General features: G+C 33.7%; 2 protein-coding genes across 19 annotated transcripts in view; both read left to right on the top strand.

Annotated features, from left to right (window-relative positions):
* The first annotated feature begins 544 nt into the window (after positions 1-544).
* LOC108565026 (fatty acid synthase-like) lies at positions 545-8,429 on the top strand. 2 transcript variants are annotated; one of them, XM_017924275.1, is made up of 20 exons: positions 545-702; positions 762-1,082; positions 1,267-1,467; positions 1,590-1,828; positions 1,890-2,309; positions 2,370-2,925; positions 2,987-3,521; positions 3,588-3,846; positions 3,901-4,261; positions 4,311-4,475; positions 4,534-4,841; positions 4,893-5,506; positions 5,557-5,580; positions 5,628-5,880; positions 5,943-6,122; positions 6,228-7,287; positions 7,347-7,606; positions 7,666-7,893; positions 7,947-8,180; positions 8,246-8,429. In XM_017924275.1, exons 1-20 carry the CDS (start codon positions 567-569, stop codon positions 8,351-8,353), a joined length of 6,462 nt encoding a protein of 2,153 aa, XP_017779764.1. In that variant the 5' UTR covers positions 545-566; the 3' UTR covers positions 8,354-8,429. The 2 variants fall into 2 exon arrangements, with proteins under 2 accessions (XP_017779764.1, XP_017779765.1); XM_017924276.1 differs by lacking the exon at positions 5,557-5,580.
* Positions 8,430-12,116: 3,687 nt separating this feature from the next.
* The window catches only part of LOC108565022 (glutamate-gated chloride channel), a 44,078-nt gene continuing 30,964 nt past the window's right edge, over positions 12,117-25,230 (top strand). For 9 of the 17 annotated variants that reach the window (XM_017924270.1, XM_017924271.1, XM_017924265.1 and 6 more), the window contains exon 1: positions 12,118-12,410. The gene's annotated coding sequence lies outside the window, so the exon portion shown is untranslated. Of the gene's footprint in view, positions 12,411-25,230 lie in introns of all 17 variants that reach the window. The other 8 variants (XM_017924256.1, XM_017924272.1, XM_017924261.1 and 5 more) reach the window with 3 other exon arrangements.

The following is a 25,230-nucleotide window of genomic DNA, read 5'->3' as shown; positions in this document are numbered from 1 at the left end:
AAATAAACACTGACAAACATTTTTTTTTCTTAATTCCAATATTATTTGCATATTCAAAATTATTTCTTCGCCACACATTACTATTTTTGACTAGATATTTTTTCGTGATTTTAAATGCAAATGAATATAAATTTAAACTGCATTTTTCAGTAGAACTATTTATACATTTTATACAATGCGCTCCTAAGTTTAAATCCACCTTTGAACTATTAATATTCTAATGAATGATTAATCCAAATTGAACAAATAAAATTTACAATGTTTCAGTTATTTTTTTAGCGAAATTTAGATTCATAATTGTGTTTTACCAATAACATTTGCGTTTGTTTTTTTTAAATTCAGGAATTTTAAATATTTAAATTTTCTTTTAAAAATAAGTGGAAATAACGAGAATGTCAATTGTATATTTTGAAACAATAATGCAGACAATAAAAATTTAAATCCATTGTTCCTGTTATTGACATTCGATATTTTTGAATATATACATGCGATATAAAATGCATGAGCATTTCGCAATTAACTATATAAGACCGGTACGGTTCGCAATAAACTCAAAAGAAGAAAAAATGTCTTCGCAACCGAACCAAACCGAAGTTGTCATCTCCGGAATCGGGGGTTTCTTCCCGAAGGCGGAGAACTTTGAGATGCTCAAGGAGGCTTTGCTCTCCAACGAGTCCTTGCTCGAGACTAGATGGAAAGAAGGTATTTTTATATAAAATTAAATACATTTAGTCGAATATTATAACTGAGTTGCATTGAAGGCGAAAGGGGGGTTACAAATAAAATCGGAAAATGCCCATCTATTGAGTTTTTCGATACGGCCTTCTTCGGAATACACAGGCAGCAGGCGACATTCATGGATCCGATGCAGCGTCTCATGCTGGAAAGGACCTTCGAAGCACTCGTCGACGCCGGAGTGAATCCTCAGGATATCAGGGGGAAGAGGATTGGGTGTTTCATGGGTTCATCCATCGGAGAGAACGACAATCTCTTCTTTGAGTCTATTATTAGTGGGTTTGGAGTCACTGGCCATTCACGTGCTATGATGCCCAATCGTATCTCATACTGGCTCAATTTGAAAGGTAAAAATGTTTTATGTTTAGCTACTTACTTATAAGTTGAACAAAAGTGTTAGTTGACCAAACTAATGTATCCTTACGAACGATATTAAATCTTCTTTGTTTCTCTGAACAAAAAACATCAAAAAAAATGCGATAACTTAATATATTATGTTAATTAACTTAATAAAATGGTATTATGTGTTAGGTCCAAGTTGTGCATATGACAGCAACTGGATCAATGGCATAGAGGTGCTCCAAATTGCTTTCGATGCTGTGAGGGAGGGCCACTGCGAAGCTGCCATAATTGGGACGGCCAATTTAGCCCTTAATTCGGAATTGTCCTGGCTGTATAACGACATGGGCCTATTGTCGTCCGATGGTTCAACAAAGGCCTTTGACGCTGATGGTTAGTGTTTCGTTACATTTGCATTGAATGCTGCTAGCAAGCACCTCCTATTTTGCATAGGTCACAAACACATTGAATGGAAATTATAATCATATTTATTTCTAATTATGTTTTCACTTAAGCGAGCGGATACGCGCGCAGCGATGGTATCATCGTCATGTACATCCAGCGGGCGGAGGATGCCAAAAGGGCGTACGCGACGATCGTCGGCACCGCTACGCAGTTCAACGGCCACAGGGAGGGCACTTTGATGGAAGTCGACAGACCAAGCATGGTCTCATTCATGCAGGAATTCTACAGCAACTGCAAAATTGATCCTAAAGATGTGGATCTGGTCGAGTGCTACGGATGCGGCATAAAGGTCTAGCAATTTAAACATTCGAAAAATTGAATATGCGATATTTATTATTTATATTACTTAGTCAACGGACGAAGCTGAATTGAACGCTATTGACGAGGTCTACTGCAAGAACAGAAATAAGCCTCTCATGGTCGGTTCGGTTAAAACGAATTCGGGACACAGCGAGGCCTCGGCCAACCTGATCAGCATCGCGAAAGTACTCGTAGCAATGGAGACTGGAAAAATTCCTGCCACCTTGCAATATTCCAAACCAAATCCGAATATTCCGGCACTTGTTGATGGTCGCATCGAAGTAGTCACGAAGAACAAGGATTGGAATGGCGTTTATGCAGCGGTGAACGGCATCGGGTTATCCTCCTCCTACGCTCATTGCTTACTCAAATCCAACCCAAAGATCAAACGCAAGACAAACAACGGCTTACCAAATTTGATCGTGGCTTCGACAAGAACTGAAGATGGTATTCAGAAGATTTTGGATACGGTAAATTAATATAATTGCATCAGAATGTAATTTTAATTTGAATTGTATTGTTTGATATAGGTTAAAGACCAACCCGAAATGGATCAGGAGTACATCGGGCTTACGCAAGAGCTATTTTCGAAGGCCATTCCAGGACATCTGTACCGTGGTTATTCTGTATTGGATACCGAAGGAGAAGTTAAAAGAGAATTCGAATATTTTCCGGGGAATAAAAGGCAGACCTGGTTCGTCTTCTCGGGAATGGGAAGTCAATGGAACGGAATGGCTTCAGATTTAATGCAATTGCCTCTTTTCGCTAAATCTATAATGGAATCTCACGAAACTTTGAAACCATTCGGAATTGATCTTTTGGATATTGTCACTAGCAAAGATCCCCAGATGTTCGATAACATTTTGAACAGCTTCGTTGGCATTGCGGCGATTCAAATCGCACTTACCGACTTACTGAAAGCTCTGGGTATTACACCCGATGGAATAATTGGGCATTCCGTGGGCGAGCTGGGCTGTGGCTATGCTGATGGCTGCATGACCTCCAAGCAGATGATACTATGCGCCTATTCCAGAGGTAAAGCTTCTCAAGACGTGGAACTAATACCAGGAATGATGGCAGCAATTGGTAAGTAAATTAACAAATCTACCTAGAGAAAAATAAATATGTTTGTTCTTGTTTTGTATAGGTCTTGGTTATCAGCAAATAAAATCTATGTGCCCACCATCTATAGAGGTGGCGTGTCACAACAGCGCTGACTCTTCTACCATTTCTGGACCGCGAGAAGACATGGAGAAGTTCGTGAAAGAGTTGCAGGACAAAGGAATATTTGCTAGGCTTGTGAACGTTGCTAACATCGCATATCATAGTAAATACATTAAACCAGCTGCTCCGTACCTTCTTAAATACTTGAAGGAAATTATTCCGGTGCCAATTGCTAGATCTTCAAAGTGGATCAGCACATCAAATGCTGAAGATAAATGGGACACCGAAGTGGCAAAAACTTCCTCCGCAGAATATCATACTAATAACCTTTTGAGTTCGGTGCTATTTGAAGAGGGTTCTAAACATATTCCTAAAGATTCAATCTTAATTGAAATAGCACCTCATGGCTTACTGCAAGCTATTCTCAAACGATCTGTGAAACCCGGGTGCACGAACATTCCATTAACACAGAGGGGCTCCAAAAACGGTATCCAGTTTTTGTTGGGCGCGATCGGAAAGTAATTAATTACTCTTACATATTTTCATAATAATCAAATTGATGCAATTTTCTATTTATATTCTAGAATGTATTTAGCTGGAATAGACGTAAACGTCGCTAAAATATTCCCTAGCATCGATTATCCGGTAAGCAAGGGCACGTGCGGACTCGCTCCATTGGTGCACTGGGAACATGGAGAGACTTGGAGAACTGGACTGGAAGATAAACTAAACTACTTGGTCAGCGTAAAGGACTTGCATATATCTTTGAACAGCGATGAATTCCGCGACTGTGCTTCCCATCAACTTGATGAGAGAATAATTCTTCCATTATCATCTATAATAGTAAATTGAACATAATATTATTTCAATACGAATCAATTATTATTTTATCTTTAGGACATACTCCTCAGAATCTTGAGTACAAGCCGGTCCACGGAAATAACTGAAGCGATATTCGAGAACGTGCGATTTAGAAACGTACTTGTTATCCCAAAAGTAGGAAATTTGCCTTTCTACGCTATGATTCAAAAAGGAAGCGGCGAATTTGAAGTACTTTCTCAAGATGAAATCGTGGCCACAGGAAAGATTACGATTCCCCAACCCACCGACAAGATAATGCTTCACACTTACGACATAGGAAACGTCGAAGGAGGACTGCAGTTAAGCACATCCGATATTTATAACGAATTTGGCCATAGAGGTTACAAATACTCTGGCAATTACAAAGAAATCAAAAAGTTGTCCATCACAGACAATGGTAATTCGTAAAGTACTAATAAATATTATTACTAAATTATATTTTTCAGGATCTTTGGCTTTAATGCCCGGCAGTAAATCTTGGCAAATATATTTAGAAGGAATGCTACAACAAAATCTCTTCAAGGAAGGAGAAAGGAATCAAAACGTAGTAGTACCTACTACCATCCAACGCATTAATATCTCTATTCCAAATATTCCTAAGGAACAAGCAGGTAATCTATAACGGAAATACATTAATTATAATATATTTTAAAAACCTTTTGTTATTAGATGTTGAAATTAGCACTGATTTCTCAACGGGAATATCAACTATGCCTGGCTTACAGATGTCTGGTTTAGTGACAAGTCCACTATCATTAACCAGTAAACAAACTTCCTATGATTCCATCGACTTTGTGTCTCTTGGAAAGTGTGTCTGTGAAAACATGGAAAACATCCTTAGCTACAGCATTAATTTAATAATGGACAACTTTATCGATCCACTTTGCAAGAATATTGATATAATTGAAGTCGCAGGGAAGAATGAACCTTTGTTGCCAAATATCAAAATGTTCTTGGAGAAAAATATTCAAATACAAGTAAATTTCAACAATCTGTTAAAATTAAATAATTGTTTTAATCCTTAATAGGCAAACTTATCATCAGTGACTGATCCGAATATAACAATAGTTTCGCAAAGTGATCCTGTCTTGATAGTGAGCAATAACGAGATAATTGCTGATATCCTGAAGCCAATTGGTCACAGTGTTTATGTTCTGGCTAGAACTGGAAAGTTAATCGACTCCAATCCGAATATCATAACTATGATTCAATTCGACATCAAAGGTGTTAAGTACAGTTTGCTAAGAAAAGTCGAAACCAGCAAACCGGTGCTTATTTTCGTCAAAGCGGACACTTTAACAGACAAAGACCTCAACAAGGATTCACTGCCATGGGTTAATGACTTGAAGAATAAATTAGGGAACATCAATGTTAACGACAAATTATGCTTGGTATCAAGTGTAATGCCGACGGAAGGAATAACGAACTTTGTCCACAATATTCGATCAATAAACGAATTTGTGAATCTAAGATTCCTATTCGTCTTAGATAAAAGCGCTCCAAATTTCAGTGAGGAATTTTACACGAGGCTCTTCAGAAACGATAATGTGTTAACGGTGGTCAAGGACGGCACTATTGGCACTTACCTTGCGACTTGCATTGATTTCAAGGGGTCGACGGAAAGCGATTTACAAGTAACCAGGTAAATAAGTATTTGTTAAGAAATGTAGTTCTCTAATTGAAATATTCAAGTTTGTATTTCAAGGCTTCTCAACGGTAAGAAAATGAATTGATGTGATAAAAGACTATTTGGTTTGTTGCAGCAATGTTACGATAGGCAGCGGCAATTTGGTGTACCTGGGAATTAACAGTAACGACGAGACGTTACATTCAACTATTGCTGGATTGGGTAACATAGATTACTCAGCAACAACAAACAATAATAAGAGAATCATGGGTCTGGCCAGGCTGGATAAAGATACTTATAATTTGATACCGGACGATGATCTCAGTTGGACAATTCCAGATTCTTGGAGTATGGAGGACGCGTGTACCGTACCTCATGCATATGCAATTGTAAGGTTTAATCTGATATTTTTATGGCGTTATATTAATTAACATTGCATTTGATTACTCAGGCTTATTACTGCTTAATACAAAAAGCAAGGATGGAACCTGGAGAATCCGTGCTCATACATGCAGGATGTTCAGCAATTGGATTAGCAGCTATATCGGTAGCTTCGATGCGAGGATGTACAGTTTATACCACCGTTGCCACAGACTGGCAGAAAGCTTTCCTAAAGAAACAATTCTCTTGCGTAAGTTGATGTTTTCTTTCCTTGAAGTATTATTTCTCAAGCAGACATATTTTATTAATTTTATAATGTTTTACGTTTTAAAGTTATTAATTATTTCAATTACAGTTGAAAGACCGTCAGATTTTGAGTTCGGAAAATACTAGTTTTGAACCCTGCCTTCTTGCGGCAACTGGAGGGAGTGGTGTCGATGTTATCATTAATTGCCAAGTAGGATCGCTCTTGAATGCATCCATTCGCTGTTTAGGTGATTACGGTAGATTTGTTCAGCTGGGAAAACTAGATAACAAGCAGGATAATACCATCGGGATGAGCGTATTCCTTAGGAACACTTGCCTAATTGGCGTGATTCCAGAGAATGTGTTTGATGGTTGTGCAGATGACAAGAAGGAATTGAAGGCCTTAGTTCAGGAGGGTATCGATAAATACGTGGTGAGGCCCTTGCACCGAAAAGTAGTAGAGCACCAGGCCATCGGAAGCATTCTAACCAGTCTTCAACAGTCCAATCACATAGGAAAGGTGTTGATCAAGTTGAGCAAAGACATAAGCTTGAACCAGTTGAACGCAAACAAACCAAATCAATTTATCTGCAATAACAAAGGATCGCATCTAGTGTATGGAGGCACTGCGGAAGCATGGATCGACTTGGTGGAGTGGCTGGTGTTGAGAGGAGCCAGAAATGTTGTGGTAGCTTCCGACGCTAAACCTCAGCAACTTTCAATTAAACACAGACTATCGCTGCTGAAGAAGCACTTCAAAGTGGAAATTATTTTCACACAGAATCGTCCTCAGACCAAGGATAATGCAATGGAACTGCTCACAGAATTGTATCGATTAGGTCCCATACAAGGAGTGTTCATCCTTCCAAATAAAACAAGCGTTACTAGAGTTAGTGATATAAAATCAGTGCAATACATCGAATTGGCATTGAGAACGACAGCTCCGAAGGCATTGTTCGTTAACTTTTGGTTTTCCTCTGCGGGTATCTGTCAGATCCGCTCCGACTCCGGTTTTGCCACTTTCAATATCCAGTGGGATTCTGGTCTTGAATTTATTGACGGTTTATACGCGCTCGATGATGTCCTCAGCTTCAAGGCGAACAACATCTTTGTGAAGAATGACAAGGTTAGCGAGATCGATCAGGAAACACCGCAAGCCCTGTACAAAAGTAAGACTTACAAAAAACATAATGTAATTTGCATACTAAACAAATGTTTTGAATTGAAGAATTGATGCTGTTACTGCCGCTCTCGAGCGACGAACTGGTAAAACGGTCGTATTACATGAGCGGAGAACCGGAATTGGTTCAGCTGCCATCGGCGGGACCGAGAAGAATTCGCGAACTTCCACCCGTCATCTTGGTTCCGGGCCTTTCAGGTCACGAGACCGTTAAGGAATTCGCCAGAAATCTGCTCTACCCCACGTTCTGCACGCAATTACCGAACACGTTCATGCCCATTAAAACAGCCGCCACTATCTTTGCCGATGTAAGCCCGAAAAATAAATTAAATCTATCACAATGATTATTATTAACAAATTGTTGCAGAAAATTCATAAGTTGTTCCCGAAAGGTCCATACAACATCATCGGTATTTCGTGGGGTGGAGCTTTAGCTCTAGAAATATCAAGGATCTTACAGAAAACGGCAAACACGCAGGTGACCTTAATGGACGCCGCACCTGAAACTATTCAGGCAGCCATCAAATACCTTGGCAAAGATTCAAGTAACGAAGTAAACTTATTAAACCGCATATTGAGTATAAATGATGCTGAGGTATGTACTCTCAATTCCCATTGCATAATATAATTTATCCAATGCAATTGTAGGTGCTGAAGAGCTTAGGAGCCGTGCAGAACTGGAACGCCCGCGTGGATGCGGCGCTCAAGCTTTACAAGGGTTCAGAGGACGACAAGAAGATTCTAAAAATATCTCTGGGACTGTTAAAGGATAATTTGAACGCTCTAATAGACTATCAACCGTCTAATGAGCCGCTCAAAGGAGACATCTACTTCGTGCGACCCGCAGCCTCCAGTAAATTCGATAAATGTGGTCTCGAAAACGTAAACTCCTCCCTTCTCATATCATATAATTACTAAATCTCTTATTTTATTTTTTTCATATGAAGCACTTCGTCCAGGAACCGCAGATATTCATCAGCAACGGCGATCACTTGTCTTTAATGAAATCGGAACCGACAATAGACTTCATCAACGAGAAAGTCACCGTTATTTAGATTCAATATTATAGAGTCACAAATATATTCGCTATTATGTAATAAATAAATAAATAAACGGTTATTGTGCACTTTTCATGGACGTTTCATTGAATCACACTTTTGCAGATACCAAAAACCTACATCATTTCCACTAGGAAAGTGGACTTGCTCCAATTATGTAATATCTCAATCATCTCTATATAATAATTCCTGGCGACCGGCAACCAACGAAAACAACATGATTAACTTCAATTTCCTTTAATATGTTCAAGGACTTTTTTAACTGTTGATTAAAAATTGATTTCAGACATTTGAAAACGAAAAGCAACGCACAAAAATGAGGATCAAGTTCAGCGCGAATGCAATTTGGTTTTGGCAAGCCCAGATTTGTAGGACTCTGCACATGGCGCAGATAAATCGTAAGCAAACGTAACGGTTGTGCATTGTATTGTTGTTGTTGTCTGCATGTTTATTTTCGTGTAGTTGGATACGAAATGTCATAGTTACTACGCGATTTTTGGTGACGACACTGCGAGCAAATAGGAGAGACGTACTTGCTCACTTACAACATACGTGATACTTCGAAAAATAGCCAACTAGTCGTAACAGATTTATATGCGTGACAGCATATTGCAAACACTTTATACATTTCGTGCTTGATGCGCCGTAGAGCCAAAATAAAAACGTTTTGAAATAATATCAAACGTTTCTACCAGACTAAACGCTATTTCATACAAAAACAAATCGATAGCTTCAATAATCGACATATAGCGATGCTTCTTACATTTCAAATATATTAAACGGAGACTACATCAGCAATAAATAAGAGATGAAAGAACTTGTAAATCTTAAAACACATTAAAATTAATCATTAAAATAATATTATTGGAATGCAAGGTTTCTAGTATGCTGTTTTATGGAATAAAATTGACTGTTTTAAGGAAACAGTGTAAACTTCATTTCTTAATTAATTCTAAAATTACTATTGAATAATCAATTAGATTAAATAATTATAGTAATTATTAAAATTAAAAAAAAATATTTTCCAAGTTCAGATAAAAAATACAATATAATATTTTTGTATTATTTGTTTTACAAAATCACATTTTAGAAAAAAAAACACTTCCAATTCACGCGATTCTTATTATTGGATTTACATATTTGTAATAAGATTTCTAAAGAAAACAAAATCGATAAACCTTCTTTTAAATATACTCTTAGTATGCGCTGTGCTTCCTTCAATTATGGTTTCTTTCATTTTCTCGTACATCTACAAGAAAATGCAAACTGTTAAATTATCTAATGAAACGTACGATATCGGCGAATCAATTGAAACAAGAATTAAGAGTAGAATAAAAAAAATATATATCTGAGAATAGACAATAAATTGGAGTTGCATGACAGATAATTAAGAACAATTCCGATGAACGGTTCCAATTTGTGGGAGCATTCAAAATCCATTCACTAATTAAGCGCTGCTCCATGCCACGGCTGCCTTTTATTTATGTATTCTCAATTGTTATTTTATATGCAGTGAATCGGTATGACCATGCGAATGAATGAATCCAATACACGCCACTCGATTTCGCTATTCAATTAGTAACATTGACAATTTATATAGTTGTCAATTGTTTTTTTTATCAGTTATTTGTTACAAATATGATTAAAGTGGATTCACTACAGCAGAAATTTCAATAAAATATTTTATAATTAAGCAAAAGTGGAGACTAACTAATTAAATTTTAGTATGTTTGTGCTTTTTTTCAACACTTAACTTAAAAAAATAATTGAATTAGAATATAAATATGCGTAATAATCGTGTAATAACAATGATTTTGAAAAGAGAATTTTTTTTATCGCTATAATTATTCACCTTTATTTTCTATGCAAATGATAAAACCTTTTCATTAATTAGTTCATAAAGCACTCGATGTGTATGTTAATAAAACGACATGCGTTTGCCAGAATAACCATGTTAAACGCAACTCAAATATGAACGCTACCTGAAGTATGTTCTGCGAACGAGAGTAGCTCAGATATCTGAAAGGGATCGAGATGCTATAATATACCACTCTTGTTTGTACTTTGATATACCTAACAATCTTTATTTATTGGAGAATTGAAATGATATGTGATATATTCAAATTTTATCCCAAAATCCTTTGAATCTCAATATTCTGAGTGGAGTGGAGAAAATATAATTACTTTTTAAACTAATAATTGTTCATTTTAATATTCATTAAAAATGATTAATTATTTAATCTTAATAAATATATAGATAATTATTTGTGTATATTATTTCTAATATTACAGCAATACCTCGCATTGTCCGGGCAATCCGTTCGACCAATATCCTTACTCTTTAAAACCAGACTAATCGAGGAACCAAATACTTATAAAAATTAACGGCTTCAATCGAAATTCCGACAACAATAATACCGACAGTATCTTTTATTATAGTCTATATATGATATAGACTTATTAATAATAAATCAATAAGAATTAATCTAAAATACAATTAGATTTTATACTCAAAACATATTTTTAACAAACTCATTATTATTTTTTTAAAAATTGTTATTATTCTAATACTTATAATAATAATTTATTGGCCAAAAAATATAATATAAAATAAAAAATAAATTCCCGGGCGGAAAGACCGTTGTCGGGATTTTGATATTTTCGGGTTTTTTATGGTTGTTCGGATTTCGAATGTCGGGATTTTGATTGTCGAGATTTATAGACCCAAAAATAAACCTTTCAAACAGAGACTTAACTGTATAAAAAATATCTTTGTGTCACAAAATAATTTTGTATAATATTTTTGTCAAAATTTAACATTATTTTATCATTTAAAATTTAATTTGTTTGTTTTGAAATTTTCAAACCGCACTATGCGAGGTATTTATATATTTATAGATTGTTTTATCGGTTATTTCTATTTATTTACGATCTCGTGTTCCATTGTAGTCATAAAACATGGATTTTTATAATATTATTATTTTTTTTATGAAACGTTTCTTGAATGTATGTTTGTTGTCCAATTATATATTTTAAATAGTATTTGGATTTCAATAATACGTTTCTATTTATTCTTAGATACGTCAATTTGTTGGAAGGTCAAATTATTTTGATGCTGAGATGAAATCCTTTCTAATTGTAAATGGGACAAGAAATTGGTAGATTATTTTAATACCTACAAATTGAGGAATTATAATAACGACGTTATTGCTTGTAGTAACTATTTTAATACTATTGATTTTATTTCTTATGTTAACTTTCACATGTTTATCATTTGAACCACTTTCAATTTGTTATGTTAATTTCTTGATTAAAAAATAATCACTGGACAGTGGTCGTCATTTTTTACAATTATTTTCTTAAATCTATCAAAGTGATTATTGCATATTGCGAATTGTATAATATACTAGAATATTGAATCTCAGTATATTGAATAAAATAAACTGAACTTTCATCAATTCATCAAATTCAATAGTTTCTGGGACGTAACTAATTGGAATCAGTTTCGGTAATTCCAAAAGGAGTGACATATGTAAAGAAAGGTTTAGAAGTGAAATACTAGAAATTTATTCATATTTTCTACGACCCTTCCTGCCTAATTTTCCACTCGAATTTTGGTTCTATATTAGGGAGACGACCGAAATGTATGTGTGTGCGAGTGCTGCGTCCGCATGAAACTATTGAATGTGTCGAAGAGAGAAGGGAATGGAGAGCGCACGGCGCCCGCGCCAGGGATAACGCGCGGTCCGCGTTTGCGGTTCTTCCTAGTTGTTCCTAGTTCTGGCCGTGCTTTTTCGGGGAACATAGCCCGAAGTGTTCTAACTTTATGATCTGTGTCGCGGTGTCGCACTCCGTCATACGGTCCTCGACATAAACAAAAAGCTCGCCCGAAACCGCATTTGATGATCAAATAGCAGGTACACAAATAAGAGCAGAAACAAATTATAAAAAGGTCGCGAACAGAAGGAGGACGAGGAGGAACCAAAGGCGGAGAAAAAAGTTTAGTTTTATGGAAGAACTTAAAAGCCGCCTCACGACCGGTAGTGCAGACAAGGTAAGAGGCGAGGAGCGACAGAGCGAGAGGCGATTGTCCTGAACTGAGCGCACTATAAATAATACATAGCTAATGTGCAATCCCGTTGCGAAATCCAATAGACATTCAAAATACACGGGACTTCTTTGCGGACACTTACCTACCAAACTGCCGAAGACCACCTCTTTCGGTCGGAATTGTTCGATCCGCAGCGTACCCGAAATTTAATTTACCAATGCACCAAAAGAATCGATTCCTTTGGTCGTCCTCTCTACTTGCCAGCAAGAACCAGCCAAAGCTACAAAAAGAAAACACCTGAAAAATAAATTTATTGCTTAAAAACGTCGGCACAGCAAGAAGAAAAAGTCAATAAATTAACTAGTTTTTGTTCTAAAAATAACGACCATTTTATAAAATATAAATTATTCAATTCATGTTACAAACGTCGCGTATGCACGATACATCATTCCATCACAACAATAACAATATTTGCAGTTTTCCAACTCGAAGGGTGTACAGAGATCGATTATTGCGATTTCAAGTTTTCTTAAGGATTAGGTCAGATTGTACGCATAATAAGTCTTACAAAGTTTCTCCCGCTTATCGATCCGCCACACATAGTTATACACACTCAAGGGAGTTAGAAAACAATACAAACAAAAATAAAAGAATTGTCAGTACATGTACTTCACAAAAATATATTCACCGAATTTGTATTTCTCTCTAACGCACTTATTGTTATTGGTTGTATATACTAAACTAAACAGAGACGCAATCGATAATATATTTAATAAGCGTATTTACTTACGCTATATTTATATCACTTTGATGTAAGCCTAGGTGGCGATTGCTACTCTCTCCTCTGGACAAACAAACACTTGGCTGCGCCGGAAATTAAGTGATATTATATATTACAAAAAAAATGTAGCCTCGAAAAAATTGGATCAATGCTCTATCTCCAAGTTTATCTTCCGGATCTATATTCAATGTGATTTAACTGTTCTTAAATTCGTTATATACTTATAATTAACTTTATCGTTTTGTTTACCTACATCCCAATGTTATTGGTACAACAAACATTATATTGCTATAATACATTTCAGATTTCACATTGTTGATTTGATTTATTTTTCTCTTTTAAATAGATTATTAACAAAAACCATATGTAATCGAAAAACCCATGAAAACTATAAAGTAGTAAAATTTATGTATTTTCCATATTTCAATAATAAGAAAAAATATCACCAAATAAAATATTACAGTTTCGAAAACATTAAACAACTGAAAATATGAAATTTAGTACTTAAATGAAAAATGAAAATATTCTTTCAAAAATTCTGTTAAAAATTTCATGTATACCTAAAATATACAATATACGTATAATATATTGTTAAAACTTGATATTGATCAATACATGAATATTTAAGTTATGATCAATATGTTTATTTATATTTATTCTTAAATAATTAAATAAGTATTTGTGTTTAAACATTCAAGTTCTGACAATAATTCTAGATGAAGAAAGAAAAAAATGGAACTAAATGGGAATCAATACAATAAGGGTAGATTTAATCTGATAATAAAAAAAATCTGCTATCGCAACCATGGACGTTGCGACACACATACACAAACATTCGTACACACCGTGCATACATGCATACAATCACATCGGATCTGCAGAGGGTGAGTCCTTTTTTATGACGGCCAACTATGTACGTACGTATTTCCCCGCCCCTCATAAATTATTCAAAACCGTACAAATTTCTATTTACATTTTACAGATTATTTCATTTTACATATTTATTACGCGACGCCTCCGAACTGTGCGTTTTTCTGTATGTGTTTCATTTATGTATTTATTTATTTTCTTTCCCTCTTCTCGTTGTTGCCTTTACTGCGCGCAATTTTAATGAGGGATTAAGAAATCCTGAAATACCGTTTCGTTTCGATCTCTGCCAAAGCTGTCTCATAGCCAGATGAATTATATTCGACCAAATACATTCATGCATACATAAATTCCTTCGGATTTAGTATCGACGTGCCAAACGACGACGAAAAAGCTTTTCCGTTTCGTACAACTAATCGAATGGAAATCAATTGCTTTAGTGGCACTGTTCTATCTACTCTAGTGCTCTATTCCATGAGAGTTGTAATTACTTGGGTTTAATGTTTTTCCGATTTTCCAAGTCGTCCATCGTGCTCGGCGCACGCGTTCCATTTAACATCGGTTAATACAATTGTACAATTTTACATTCACCAAAAACACAGCTGAATGTACAAGATCAAAACTCACTTTATTTTATAAAACTAATCAAGTCATATGATAAAGTATTTTATGATCGTATAAGATTTTATAAACAAAATATTAAATGATATATAATATTTTTAAAAAGGTTATGTAACACCTCGCATAGTCCGACTTCCGATTTTAAAATTTTAAAACAAACTAAATTCAAATTTAATTCTAAAAAGTACACATTTTTTTCTTTTAAATTATTTAGCTTTTAACCTTTTATACAGTCCTCGATTAGTCTAGTCTCAAATAGTCCGAGATTGTTATATTATTTTGAAATTTCTCTTTTCGTTTAAATTTGATAATCATTTTATTAACTTTTCTAAAAACTAAACAATGTATTATAGTGTATAAATGAATAATTATTTACATATATTTCAAAACTTTTTTTATTTTAAATATCCTTTCAAGTCTAGTGTGTATGGTGTGTTTTTATTTTAACAAATTGTTTATTCGGAGATTCTTTCTATTTATCCCGAGTTGGAAAAAGCTACGATTCTATCCAATTACCATTCAGTGTAGAAAGTTGCTTTACATTCGTGAAATATGATGAATGTTACTCGTAGTACTTTTAATTCAATTTATAAAATTTATATTTATAATAAAAATAATTCTATATATTTGTAATTTTTGTTTTTATTATATATGTTTATAAAAGGCTCAATGTAAAAACAAGTGTAATTTTTTTTATTTAAAATCTTTTTTTTACGAAAAAAAAATAACATGATTTTTATACAAATCCGCTGAAATTAATATTTTCAGTATAGTGGTCAGTGAATTTAAAAAGGTTGGCGACCGCTGGTCTATATCAATCAATGCCAGATCAATCTGGGAAAGTGACAGATTCTAATCTCACCAACTTTAAAAATCTGTTTAGTGGTCGACAAGCATAGGAAAAGTGATAGAAATAGGAGAGTAGTGATAAAAAATATTAATAATATTTATTGAAACAAAAAATTACACAACAAAAAACTCAATATAATAATATAAATATCATAAATAAAAAAAAGTCAACTACTTCAAAGGGCTATTCTGCCCTAAAAATATTTTTATTATGAAATATCTGTGTATATTATTCATTAATTAAATCGACGAAATCAATAATATTTTACCTTAGACTATTGGAATTTAGTGGCCGACTATGAAATTATTTATGACGTGTCTAATACAGTGGAACGTCGCTTAACGAGTTTAATCGGTTCCAAAATTTCCGGATTTTTACTCGTATAGTGAAACTCGTATAATAAAAAATACACATAACATGTACACAAGTGTACACAAGTTTTAAAAATGATGCGCAATCCGGGACTTCTCTTCTCATCGTCACTCGTTATGCGAAACGTCCCTTGTTAAGCAAGTCATTTTTCTTACAATTCATTTTGCTCGTTAAGCGAGTTTCCACTGTAATTTATATAATTTTTATTATAGTTATTTTTTGTATGTCTTGTAATTTTATTCACAATCTGTTCATCAATGTTTACATTGAGTAAATTTAATAATCTTTCCCGGTTAATAGTCACCATTATGATGATTTTTTATTTTAGGTTGACTGTTGTCTTGTAGGTTAACTTTAGTAGTATATTGATGCTCTGCGATTTTCTTTCACTGTGAATCTACTTGTATCCTTAACACTGTCATTGTCCATCGACTTGGCCGATGGTCCATATGCAGAAACCTAATTCATTTCACTGTCCATCTGTGATGAACGATCGCAAGCACCGAGAGGGTTCACAAAGGCCTGGTTTGACCAGGATTTCAACCTGCGCCCACTAACTCGTGGGTAGGGCGACTTAACCTTTCAGCTGTTAGTCGCCCTTTTCTTGATCAATTATAAACAAAGCTTTTAAGCCCGCAAATAACAATTTATTCGATTTAAAATTTCGTGAATTGGATAATGTTGCAAATCATTAATTTATTTTTTTAGAAAATTTAGTGCAGCATATTAATTGTATTCCTCTGAACAAACGTTCGGAATATCGAAGTAACTTAACTCTTGTATCCAGCGAACAATGGTTTCCATACAATGTACATAATTAAATGTTAATGAAATGTTGAATAATTGACTTGTTCCTGTATTGAATGAATAATTCTATAGTTGGACAAATGCTATTGAGGTCAATCTATTATTTGCGTTGCATGGTGGTTACGCCGGGCTATGAATTCTATTTATCAGGCGATATCCAGAATATATATTTATAAATGCTATATCCCGATTATTTCTCATAATTTAATGTTGTATTATCATTATAATGTTACATAATCAAAATAACATACACATATTTAGATTTATACTAAACATATGTAAAATAAAATTGTTCTTATAATATTTATATTTCATTAGAAACTTTATGTAGTTTGGATACAAGTTATTGACATTAGCAATATTATTAAAAAAAAATGCTGCTTCTAAAAATGTTAATAATAAAAATATTTTTTTTTTTTAAATGAGGTTGTCTCCTAAGTTAGTGGTCTCAAACTCTAGTTACAAATTGAATGAACTCACGATCTTGTTGTAAATACGGACAAAAAATACACGATTGAAGTGTATGCACGCGCCTGTAATATTGCACCCGGCCCGCGGGCCCTTAATTTAAGACCACTGTCCTAAGTATAATAGTAAATATTTTATTCAAAAATAGAACTCGAAATATCTGACTAATATAATAGTTTTTGAAATGTAATAGTATGTGGTACATTTAATGATAGGAAGCAAGAGTAGCCAACTTGTTTGACGTTGAGATGAATTTTTTACTTAAAAAATGATCGCCATCTACCAGTGAAATTGTTGATACTTTATTCAACTGTTCGCTTGTTGGCCATCTCTGTTATAAGGTATTTTCCATCCACTACATATTTCCATAAGTTCATGAATAAAATGTTATTTATATAATAGTCTCTATTTCATTATTACAAAATTTTATTGCGTTATTTTTATAATATAAAGATTCTTGTTTTTTACTACTTATAGATAAAACTTGAATAACTATAAACTCTTGTAACAATCGAATATACTTCAACTTATAACATGCAACTGTGAAGAACAGTTTCCAAATATCTAATAACATTACAAGTCCACCATTTTACATCACAAATAAATGATTAAAACATATATAATAGTATACATGAAGATAAGATCAACTCTATTAGCTACAAACTAATAATACCAACTAATAACAATGAAAATCAGCCAGTAAATTCCAACGCAATCTCTCTTGAACATTCTGCAGTGTTCGCAATTAGAGTGGACGCGCCGGGCATTATTATACAACTTTTTATATCACAATAAACATTCGTTTACGCATCTTCTGATAATTCTCGAGGCAGTTCTATTTTTGTTTGTTTTTTTATTTGCGTTGCTGATTAAATTTTCAGATCGAAATGGCACATCCACTTTACGGTGCTGATTTAAATATCAGCCTACACGGCGATAGACAGTCGTTTTCGCTTTTAATGTCTACAATAAAGGAGAGTAACCGTGTTTATTGAATTCGCCGTGAAAGAGGAGAGGAGAACTGCGAAATGGTAGAAATGCGAAGAGACTAATAAATATTTGCCGAAAGTTTGCCAATTCTAAAAATACGCGATGGAGCAATATTAATAGGCGAAAAATGCACACGGGAAAGTTTTTTTTTTGCTATATAAAGGGAACAGGAGTTCGCGCGATTGAACCGAGGAAACTCCGCCTGTTTGTATTCTCTGGGAGACTAATAACTGAGTTGAATGGTAATTGTTTTCGTTTATTGTAACATTTCAATTGCACTGAATTACTTTAACGGGGTTGTTTGTTCTTTCTTGAACTTTTCATTTATTATATATAAAAAGCGAAAAGATTTTTTTTTGTTGCGTTATTTTAGAATCAGTTTTTCATCAACAGCCGTTAACTGTTAACATGTCGCAATTAGTATCGTTGGTAGCTCTATAAAAAGATTACAGATTATTAATAAATCAGCATAAAATACCGAAAATGTGTGCTCAATTAGTAAGTTTAAAGATCAAACTGCTTAAAAATGATCAGTTTTAATAAACAATGAAAGAATCATTCTAATAATTCAAAATATACCATAAATTTTAAACATTGAGAAAATTCAGTAAATTTCATTAATTCAAAATATACCGCAATAACCGCATGATAATACAGGACAAGAATTACATAGTAGAAAATAAGAGAGCTAAATTTAGAAGTTCGGAAACATCACATTTATTAATTGGTCCGAAGTCACTTGGAGACATATATAAATGAAAAACCACCAGAATTTTACGAAAGAAGTATTAACAAACTTTGAAAGATCATTAATTAAATTATTTTCCAATGAAGTCTTAAATATTCCGCGGATGTTTAACTATAGTTACCTTGATCGATATTCGCATAGTATTTTGTTATACAATATATTTTGTTTATTATTGTATTCGTTATTTAATTTATTACTTAAACTGAAAAGCATGTATTTAATAATAATATTTATTATAACATTACAGAAAATAAACAAAAATAAATTCATATTTATTATTTAGATTTTATTCATAAACTTTTTTCGTTTATCATTTGCAAAATTGTTCATTTGTCAAAATGTTGTTATTGTTCCGTTATATCATGTTCACTTCGCTGAGATGATAAAACACCAAGAAAACTATTTTTTTATAATTACTCCTAAACTGATAATAAACATTTTTGCAGAAAGACATATGGTCAATAGCCCTTTGAAGGAATTGACTTTCACGATTTATGATATTTATATTATTGTATTGAGTTTTTTTTTTTAATTTTGTAATTTTACTGTTTCAATAAACATCATTATTAAACATTATAATAAAAAAAAAAGAAGATAGGAAAAATAAATATATGATTAATATTAATGTAAGTAATTCTATAATAACGTAAGTATAATAATAATAAATGCTCAACCGTTTCGCTCTACGTAGACTATTTGTTTCCTGAAATCCTTGTCTTCGCAGAATGATAAATTAACTGAACTTAATTTAAAATACAGATAAAAATATTGGAATGTATTTAACCCGTAAGTACTACGTACGGGTCAGGGTGACCCACCTGATGTTTGTTTTCATTCGCATTCTATTGTGATTTATACGGTTGACCTTGAAAATACAAACAAAAATTGATATACATTTCTATAATAAAACTAAAGCAGGTTTGGATGTACTAGATGAAAAATGTGCCAACGGCTTTATTTCATTGTATATTAAATATAGCTGGTGTCTACTCTGCTGTTATATATGAATCTTCTCCATTGGAAAAGAAGAATTCTACGTATTCTTTGATAAAATAAGTATGAACCATATATGTTTTACATCAAAAAATGCCCAGANNAGAGGTTCATTTTGACCCTTGTAAAATACATGTCTTTCATTTATGTGTCCGTAGTAGTTACGGGTTAAAACAGAAAAATACTGCGGATAAACATTTCTGTCAATATCTTGGTCTGTTTAAAACCGGACTAATCAATGTACTAAATAAAATAGAAATATATATATTTATGTTTTCTTTTGTATACAATAAATTATATAAATGATTAATATTAAAAATTATTTACAAAATAATGTTGCATATAAATAAGACCATTAATTCTATTTAAAATTAATAAGTATAATGGATGATGGATCTTTTTGGTAATAAGTCTCAAAAATTAGATTATTATTATTAGAACTAAAATGAAAATATCAATAAATTAATGAGCAGTGGTTCGAGGAAGCTATCTGACGATATTCTTCACTGTATGAATGACAGATCGATTTTGGGGCGTGTGAGTGTTGCTATTAATGGATGTGCTATGGTCTTGAAACCGGAAGTGGAAAGATTTGATGAACAGTCTGTCAGTCCTCTGGTGCAGCATTTGCGACCGGAACCATAAAGGAGACGTGTGCAATTACGAAATAAATTTCAACGAGATTCATCGTCCTCTTTGCGACCACCGACAACAGGTATTCTTTTGTTCTATTTTCTTCGCGACGTCCTCGACTGAAATGCATGGACATCAAGTGTGTTTTTTTTCCATTTACGTGAAGCTATCTTCATTCGAAAGTCAAGGGTCAATAGTCTTTTGAGGAAAAATATATAATTTATATCATAACACATTTAATTTGATTGAGTCATTAGAAACATATATAATTCATTTAGATTTAAATACCAAACAAATTTATAAAAATCGTTAGTGGAAAACATTTTTTTTTTCGATCGATTCGATCAATTGTATGCGAAATTATTTAAATCGCACTAGCTTTTAAATTATTAATTATCCGATAATGTCAAGAATTCTATTCCTCTTTCTATCGAGGTTGAATTCTGAATAAGACAAAAAAAATCAAGATTTATACAGAAAATATATGAGCGAAAAGTATCTGTTCTATTTTTTAGTCATGAACGGATACCAACAGGTCTTCTTTTGTACTATTCTTCTCGTGCCGTTCTATACGGTTCGCGGTATATTTCTTTTGGTTTCCGTTGTTTAATTCTTGAGCTGCATTTTTTCTTCTCCCTTAAAATCCTGCATGAGAATTTAATTAATCATATATAATAGGCGTGACCCAGAAAGGGTCAGGGGTCTCATTAAGTATAAAAGCTGCGAGCTCTTTCAGCTCGAATGTTAGATATACATATATGTTGACTGCATCTATTCGCGATGATGAACTCTAAACTTTCCCATTACCACTCTCTCTCTCTCTCACTGTCTTTCTCTCCAACGGAAGCAACACCTTTCATTCTTACCTCGCAAAATTACACCTACATTGTATTCATTCTCGACAGTATTCAAATTATTTAATGGTTTGTACGCATATAAATACTAAACTGCGAACGAATCCGCGAAATTTGCAATTCAATTTCGGAGATCGTAACAGTTTCTTTCCATTGTCCATTACTGTTAAAGGCCGAACGAGGGAGAGAGTATTTTCCCTCAGTTTGTATATATGTGTGTAACGTGTACAAATCGCAAGAATAATTTATAAATTTATCAAGAAATCAATATGCGCGCTATGGGCACCACGTTGTGCTCACGCCATTGCATATTTTCTTACCCGCGACGAATTGATTTTGCTCTCAATTTTTTTTTCTTTACTTCCTTTTTCCTTTTTGAATTTATTTTATTTCTAACGCAATAAAGTAATTTAGAAAAAAAACGTGTCTGCTTGCAGTCAAGTGAAAACCTAAGTGAAATTCTTCGGATTGTATGTTTGTTAAGTCTACCACCTAAAAATACTTTATAAATATATAGATAGGTTTTAAGAAAAAAGCGAGGGATGATTTTTTTTATTGAATTTCAATTTATGCACTCTCGTGTGCTGTTGGAGAGAAGGACCTTGACCAATATTGTAATTTTAACTGCAGCATAGTGAACTCGACCCTGGTTTTGAACCAACAAAGGTATGTTATGGGGAAGGTCTCCGGTTGTGAAATGGGCACACGCAAATGCAGTCTCCAGCAGTTATAAAACATTGCCGCATTGAAACCTACCACGAATATCGAATTAATAATAACACGTAGGTCGTACGTAGCAAACATCTTTATGGCTCGATTTGCAAATGAGCGAGATATATGATTGTTAGGCCTTTATTCCCCCCGATTGAGTTTCGGGACCGTCCAAGTTCAGTGCCAATTGTTTATGATCCACAGTATTTCCATCTCCCGGCTCTCGCCGCGCTGACAATTAATAGTGTGTTCGCGTTTTATTTCTGATCTGCATAAATATTGGCCGGCCGCCAGTCGGTCTGGCCAATCCACACTACTTTACTATACAATAAACTATTTAAAATAATCAAGTATAAAAACGAGTGTCTCATTACGCCAGATTTTGTGCTGCGATGCTTTATGGGCATCGATTGATTACAGTATAGATTGATCTCATTAAGATTTTACAACGTTGTAAATCGTGAGGAACGCTTCCGACACCTATAGGAGAACCTTCCGTACCTGGCAGTAAGCCAAGAGAATAGCACGAAAAACCATCTGCCGCTGACAAAATATTTAGAAAACAAATAGAACGAGATTCGGAAATTATAACATTAACGATGTTATGTTTATGATTACAAATGATCTAAAAAACACACATTAGCATTTTTATTTCTGCCTATTAAATGAATACCTTATCGTGTCATTTATCTTCTTAACTTTTCTTTTCAGACATTTATAAAATCATTAGTCAATCATCTGTATTAAAATAAACTAACTAACATAAAATCTGCATTAGATTTATATTAATTAATAAATAAGTATACAACAAATTCTGATACTTTTAGACAATATCCAACTGTTAAGTTCATATTTTAGTTCTTAATTTTGAAATTAAGTGCATACAATAAATAGTAAAATATAAATATTCATCAGTTGCGAATGTAGTTGCAAATAGTGGATGTTAGCCAATAAATAGATTTATATTTAATGAGACTGATTTTCGTCCCAGCTACCTTCTTGTTAAATATAGCTGTGAATGTGATGAAAAGAATATATAAAAATACACTATTACTCTTAGACATATAGTTTTAAACACTATCTTAATTAGACATTGTATTTATTTAAATTATTATGTTTAGTAAGGAAAAAATTACAAAAAAAAAATGTTTGAATATTTTACTTATATAAATCATTTCTTATAAAAGACTACATGATTTTCAACCTAAACCGACCGATTACATGAAATTATTCTTACTGTAAGCGCATGTTAAAAATGTTTACTTCTCTTTTCGTAATATGTAGTTTATCATATTCTATCAAACCTAATAATTCCCTAAAAACACTGTGAACTGTTATTACCTTCTAGGTTTTAAATAATTTGGATTTCAATGAGTGTTTCAAATATATATAAGTACAATCAAATCTGTTTCTACACAGATTATTTCTACACGATTTAGAAATAACACTGTTATTTATATTCCTCTGTTTAAATGTGAAATTACATCTGTGGATGAACTTGCTGCTTGCTAATAACATTTTGCCACAACTTGTAAAAATTATTGTAGATGGTTGATTTGCCAATATAAATGGTTTTCTAGTTCACAAACCTCTTGAGGATGATTAGATAATGGAGGTAGTCAAATCTTCTGGTAGATAATTGAAGATAATGGCTTCAACAATTGGAAAACTATTTTCTTACACATGTTACTCTTGCTGAAAAAGCTATTCCGTTTAAACGTGTAACGATAATGTTTATATTTTTACACGAATTCTAATCTAGCGGTCGGCCTTTTTGACCTCACGGACCACTAAACTCAAATTCCCTTGTAATCCCATAGACCATGATGTTGTAACACGACAAGTGAGATCGTGCACTAACAATAAAAAAATCTTCTACTTCCGACTGGGCGTGAGTGCCTGACGTTGGAAAGTTCTGGGAGCCAATTCTTTTTGTTGAGAGGAAGAACTCAATACTTCATCTCCTACAGTTGGTCTTGGCTTCACTAGTGCAGTGATTCTCAAAATGTTTGGTCCGCGACCACCTATTGGACGTAAAAAGTTTTTGCGACCCCCCGAAGAATGGGTATATGTCATTAAATTTTTGCGACCCCACATATTTTATGCGACCCACACTTGGAAAATCATTGCTCTAGAGCACCAACACCGTCTTCTTTCACGGTTTGATCTGGTCTCAGTGTTGTCAACTTTACAACGTTACAATGTTTTCCATAAAAATGAGATTCTAAATATGTAATAATACACACACTTCTTTTTACATTGGATATTTTATAAACATGCGATTAACTAATTTACTTCAAAAACTATTCTTGCTACTTTTTCTTCATTTATTTTAATATGTTAATTTATAAATTTTAATAACTCGACATTAAAAGTTATGATATGACGAGGAAAGTGCGTTGAGTGCTAGTATGAAAGGATAGGAAGCAAAAAATTTAAACAAAGTGGTCTGCTAATGCTATCATGTTTCTTTGTCAGTTTTAGTATTTCTCCTCCCTCAAAAGATATTAAAACTGATATCACTTATTATATATTTCCGACGGACTATTATTATGAGCTTGTCAGAAACAGTGCATTTCATCATCCCGCTTTAATGACTGTAATTAGTTTTGGAGCCGTAATGAAGTCCGTTTGGCGATGAAGTCGCGCTGCGTCGAATCCGAAATAAGGGTCGCGGCTATTCGAAAATGTTGATGAGATGGTGGAGAACGAGGACACCAACACCGGTCTGTGGCGAAAGAGGAGTGCGGTCATCGCAGAGATGGACCCCCGAATTAATGCAGAATGGCACGAGGGGTTGCAGACCTGTCATGTCTGGGAACGTGCAATAACTAGCCGAGAATTCATCCGACGACCCCTCGGAATTTCACTCCTCTCACACCGACACGTAACATACATACATATCTGTTCAATGAATCGAGGAACCACACGACACGTAACCACCCTCATACGACTAATTGAATCGCTCGCAATGTACAAATAAAAATATACTCATGGGTCGCTCAGATTACGTTTAATTAATTTAGTAATTTAGATCTTTATGCGGAATGAACGTTGTATCATTCGTTAAACGTTTTTTTTTTGTTACATCCACTTAATATAAAAAAATGGAAGAATTGCCGATTTGA

Source organism: Nicrophorus vespilloides, unplaced genomic scaffold, assembly GCF_001412225.1.
Source record: "Nicrophorus vespilloides isolate i.1.1-1 unplaced genomic scaffold, Nicve_v1.0, whole genome shotgun sequence".
NCBI classification, from domain to species: Eukaryota; Metazoa; Arthropoda; class Insecta; order Coleoptera; family Silphidae; genus Nicrophorus; species Nicrophorus vespilloides.
This window is presented reverse-complemented; position numbering and strand designations above follow the sequence as displayed.